Genomic DNA, 5,098 nt, shown 5'->3' with positions numbered 1-5,098 from the left:
CCCCCCGAAAAAGTCAAGGTGTGCGAATACTTTGAAGGAAATGTAAGATCCTTAACTAAAGCTGAATCCTACATGTACAAATTACCTCGATTAACCTGTACCCCCGCATATTGACTGAGTACCGGTACCCCCGCTCGGTGGTGCAGCGGTCAAAGGCACTGCATCTCAGTGCTAGAGGCGTCACTACAGACCCTGGTTGGATTCCAGGCTGTATCAAAACTGGCCATGTTTGGGAGTCCCATAGGGCAGCGCACAATTGACCCAGCGTCGTCCGTGTTAGGGTTTGGTTGTGATAGGCCGTCATTGTAAATAAGAATTTGTTCTTAACTGGACCCGCCTAGTTAAATAAAGGTTAAATAAATAAAAATATAGCCTCGTGATTTTGTGTTACTTTTCTCTAGTTTATTTAGTAAATATTTTCTTAACGCTATTTCTTGAACTGAATTGTTGGTTAAGGGCTTGTAAAGTAAGCATTTCACGGTATGGTCTACAAGTTGAATTAGGTGCATGTGACAAATAAAAATGGATTTCAATCATTGAGGAACTCCCAGATCAGTACAGTAGGTGGCAGTAATGCTCCTTTTTTGACTTGACCCCGTTATTATATAGCTGTTATTAGCAAATGCTGTTGTACATGACACTAGAATCATAGGAACAACATGTTTGAAGATCATGTTTCTGTATTGCAAATGTGATTGATATATGACAGAATACATTCAGCAAGAGAAAGACAAAGGATGTATTTGTTTTGTGGGGTTTTAATACAGAAACATGTCAGTTGGCAACACAGTAAAATAAGCAAGCCATCGTACAAAACACCAGCTGAGTAAATGTGTATGGGAACAGATTGTCATATTTACCAGGATATTTCAAGCCGTACATTTGTCTATACATCATCAATGATGCACCTCACCTTGTATGAACCACATCAACTGTGCTGCACTCAAAGTTCTGCCCCCAATTTGAATGATTTTTGTTCCTTCTGGTAAGACACAGGCTAAATTTCTTTTAACACGTACAATAAGCTAATACCATAATTTTTTACCAGTCTCTCTGCATATCCCCAGTGCTTTCCTTCCTTCCTGTTTTTCCTTCCATTAGTCTTTCATGAAGATCTTATCAGTCGACCCCTCCCATTGAGTGAGTGCGCTGGTGAAATCGCAGCCCCCCACAGTTTCGGAAAGTTTTCCCACACTGGCTGCAGGTGTAGGGCTTCTCTCCTGTGTGAATGCGGAAGTGTCTTGTGAGAGCCCAAGAGTGACGGAAGCGTGCGTTGCACACTGTGCAGGCATAAGGCCTCTCTCCAGTATGAATACGCTGATGGATCTTCAGGTGCTCCATGCGGTTGAAGTCTCGACCACACAGGGAGCAGTGGTACGGGCTCCGCCCAGGGGGGTAGAGGTTGCGCTTGGGGAGCTTGTTCATATCCTTTGGGTGAATAAGACTACGATGTCGCCGCAGCTCCTCAGACAGATGGAACTTCTCTCCACAGATCTTGCAGATGTGCTGTGCTGCAGCCATGTTGTTCCCTTCATCTATCTGAGGGCTGTACATCTGGTGTGAATGAGAGGTGGAAGCCCCAGCAGTCTCTCTGGGTGGGTACTGCTGCTGCTTACCAAAGCCTGCATGGAGACCTGTGGCTGAAGAAGACGATAGGATGTCCAAGTCTGGAATGTCTGGGTTGAAGATCGGGGAGTCCGCTACAAAGCCAAATTAGAGAAAATGGATTAACCACTTGAAAAACTATCATTGTCACCTAACATGAGATCAAATCCAGTTACTACAGAACTCTTTGGGCCGGTTTCCCGGACACAACTTAACCTGTTGTGGTATAGGGGGCAGTATTTTCACGTCCGGATAAAAAAACGTACCCGATTTAATCTGGTTACTACTCCTGCCCAGAAACTAGAATATGCACATAATTAGTCGATTTGGATAGAAAACACTCTAAAGTTTCTAAAACTGTTTGAATGGTGTCTGTGAGTATAACAGAACTCATATGGCAGGCCAAAGCCTGAGAAGATTACATACAGGAAGTGCCCTGTCTGACAATTTGTTGTCCTTCTGTTGCATCTCTATCGAAAATACAGCATCTGTGCTGTAACGTAACACTTTCTAAGGCTTCCATTGGCTCTCTAAAGCCGCCAGAAAGTGGAATGGGGTGTCTGCTGTCTCTGGGCAAAGTACAGCAGCTCTGTTTGTGAGTGGTCAGCCTGGGGACAGTGAGACTGAGATGCGCATTCATGAGACTTCTCCATTTTTTTCTTTCAGCCTTTGAATGAATACAATGTTGCCCGGTTGGAATATTATTGCTATTTTTACGAGAAAAGTAGCATAAAAATTGATTTTAAACAGCGTTTGACATGCTTCGAAGTACGGTAATGGAATATTTATAATTTTTTGTCACGAAATGCGCTCGCGCGTCACCGTTTGGATAGTTACCTGAACGCATGAACAAAACGGCGGTATTTGGATATAACTATGGATTATTTGGAACCAAAACAACATTTGTTGTTGAAGTAGAAGTCCTGGGAGTGCATTCTGACGAAGAACAGCAAAGGTAATCCAATTTTTCTAATAGTAATTCTGAGTTTAGGTGACCCCGAAGTTGGCGGATGTCAAATTAGCTAGCCGTGATGGCCGAGCTATGTACTCAGAATATTGCAAAATGTGCTTTCGCCGAAAAGCTATTTTAAAATCGGACATAGCGATTGTATAAAGGAGTTCTGTATCTATAATTCTTAAAATAATTGTTGTGTATTTTGTGAATGTTTATCGTGAGTAATTTAGTAAATTCACCGGATGTTTTTTCGGTGGGTATGCTAGTTCTGAACATCACATGCTAATGTAAAAAGCTGGTTTTTGATATAAATATGAACTTGATTGAACAAAACATGCATGTATTATATAACATAATGTCCTATGAGTGTCATCTGATGAAGATCAAAGGTTAGTGCTGCATTTAGCTGTGGTTTGGGTTTATGTGACATATATGCTTGCTTGGAAAATGGCTGTGTGATTATTTGTGTCTATGTACTCTCCTAACATAATCTAATGTTTTGCTTTCGCTGTAAAGCCTTTTGGAAAAAGGACAACGTGGTTCGATTCAGGAGAAGTGTATCTATAAAATGGTGTAAAATAGTCCTATCTTTGAGAACTTTGAATTATGACATTTAGTGGTTTTAAATTTGGCGCTCTGATTTGTCACTGGCTGTTGAATAGTGTTACCTCCCCTTGAGGTTAAGGCTATTCCGGGACTAAACATTCTCTATTGAAATAGCTTTTTTTTGTCCAGGACTAGGCTTAATTTGTGTGTGGAAACCAGTCTGTAGTGAGGGACTTACATAGAGAGTGGCTAGTGGAGGGGGTGAATGAGTCTGGATCCCTGTGAGGGAGCTGCAGTGCCTCTGGCCTCCAATCCTCCAGCAGCCTAGTTTGAGCCAAGGAGAGACTGTCTGGACAGTAGTCCTCTTCTCCTCCTTCGGTGTGGGGACCAGAGTTCCTACTGCATCCCAGGTCTGCAGACTCCACCTTCACTTCAACCAGACACTTCACCTCTGCATTCTTCGTGGTAACTTCAGGGAAGGGATGGCTGTCAACTGTTGATGTGTCATGTCCTGCGGTTGTCTCTGTGCATGCTCGATTAAAATGTTCAGCATCTTCATGGTTGTTTGAGTACATGTTTGAGAGAATCTCTTTAGTCCCTGTAACGAAATATTGATAAGGAGAACATGCAGCATAGCTTTGTGGAAACAATACATTACAGAACATTTAAAATGTGAATAGTTCCAACAGTAGTGAATGACAGTCCAACTAACCAGCTGCATCTCCTTGTCTTAAAGTCGAGTTGCCCAATAAATCTGGTTTAATATCTTGAGTGCAGATACGACCATCCTCACGGATCTCACAAAACGATTCGTTAAGATATGCAGGGTTATCAGCAACTTCTGATTCAAATCCTCGATACCCATCCTCAACATTTGTTGTATGAAGAGACTGATTGGATTCATGAACTCTATGCTCTCCTTCTCTTCCTGATTTGATTGTATTTTGTGAGACGTTTAGAGAATTCAGCTGCTGATGAACCTGTTGAATTCTACTATTGGTACTGGCTTTGTCCCCTATTATTGATTCCACTTGACGTTCCTCTCCTCGCGCTGCACATAATTCAAGTTCGGCTGCTTGCAAGCGAAACTTTAGGGACTTATTGTCCCGCAGCGTCTCGTGCATTTGATCCCGCACGTCCCTCAACACTTGGCCGACTAGTTTTGTAACCTCAACCACCGCTACCTCCACTGCTACTCCTAATGCATTTTGAATAGTAGCAGTCAATTCATCCTGAAACGAAAATGATAATTCCGCTACCAACGCCGTGTTTGGAGGACTCACGTTTGCCGACATTTTCGTGTTACCGTCGAACAAATTCTGACCTCAAGTCATGAGTTATTAATAATACTGAAGTCCAGAGATGTTTTCAAACAAGGCAAACAAGCTAGCTAGTAGCTAAGTATTTTAGCTTGTTCTGTATGTTAAACAGCTGGCTGAGTGCATCTGGAAGTGTGCTCACGTTTGTTTGGTGAAAGCTACTAACTCCCCCCCTTGCCTCTGACTGAACGCTGTCCCTCTGCTTGTTTAGTTCACTTACCTAGCAAGTAAATAATTTAGTCTGTAGCTAACACTTAGTCACAAAATAACTGAAAACTATAATTTCAAGTGGCATTTAAAGAATTGTTGCATGCTTTCCAGTTAGCATCTTTCATCGACTAATAACGGAAGTTTCTTCTTCCTGTTTGCTGTTAGGGCCAACCGTTGTCTATACCTTCACGTTGTAGTCTATATCATCAATATCTTTCAAAAGACGATATGATAGATCATGTAACTAGAATATGTTTAACATAAACTCAGAATGTATAATATACATGTTGGATATTGTGTTTTTATCAAGTCGTGTGAAATACATTGAGTGAAAAACTCTGGCTTGAGTGTTTGTTGGCCATCTATTTCAAATCAAATGGCCATGTTCGAATGGCTAGTTACCACAGCCACAAAGTCATGACCCCCCCACGTATTTCTACAATTAACCCTTCTTAAAAATTGA

The 5,098-nt window shown here is 41.8% G+C and overlaps 1 protein-coding gene across 2 annotated transcripts; it reads right to left on the bottom strand.

Annotated features, from left to right (window-relative positions):
• Positions 1-742: 742 nt before the first annotated feature.
• LOC106567884 (zinc finger protein 3) lies at positions 743-4,796 on the bottom strand. Of its 2 annotated transcripts, none has more exons than XM_014137738.2 (3): positions 3,819-4,796; positions 3,345-3,704; positions 743-1,700 (listed from the first exon to the last, which is right to left on the bottom strand). In XM_014137738.2, exons 1-3 carry the CDS (start codon positions 4,399-4,401, stop codon positions 1,120-1,122), a joined length of 1,524 nt encoding a protein of 507 aa, XP_013993213.1. In that variant the 5' UTR covers positions 4,402-4,796; the 3' UTR covers positions 743-1,119. The 2 variants fall into 2 exon arrangements, with proteins under 2 accessions (XP_013993213.1, XP_013993214.1); XM_014137739.2 differs by having other exon boundaries at positions 4,646-4,796.
• Between the last annotated feature and the right edge of the window lie 302 nt (positions 4,797-5,098).

Source organism: Salmo salar, chromosome ssa13 (assembly GCF_905237065.1).
Source record: "Salmo salar chromosome ssa13, Ssal_v3.1, whole genome shotgun sequence".
NCBI lineage: Eukaryota > Metazoa > Chordata > Actinopteri > Salmoniformes > Salmonidae > Salmo > Salmo salar.
This window is presented reverse-complemented; position numbering and strand designations above follow the sequence as displayed.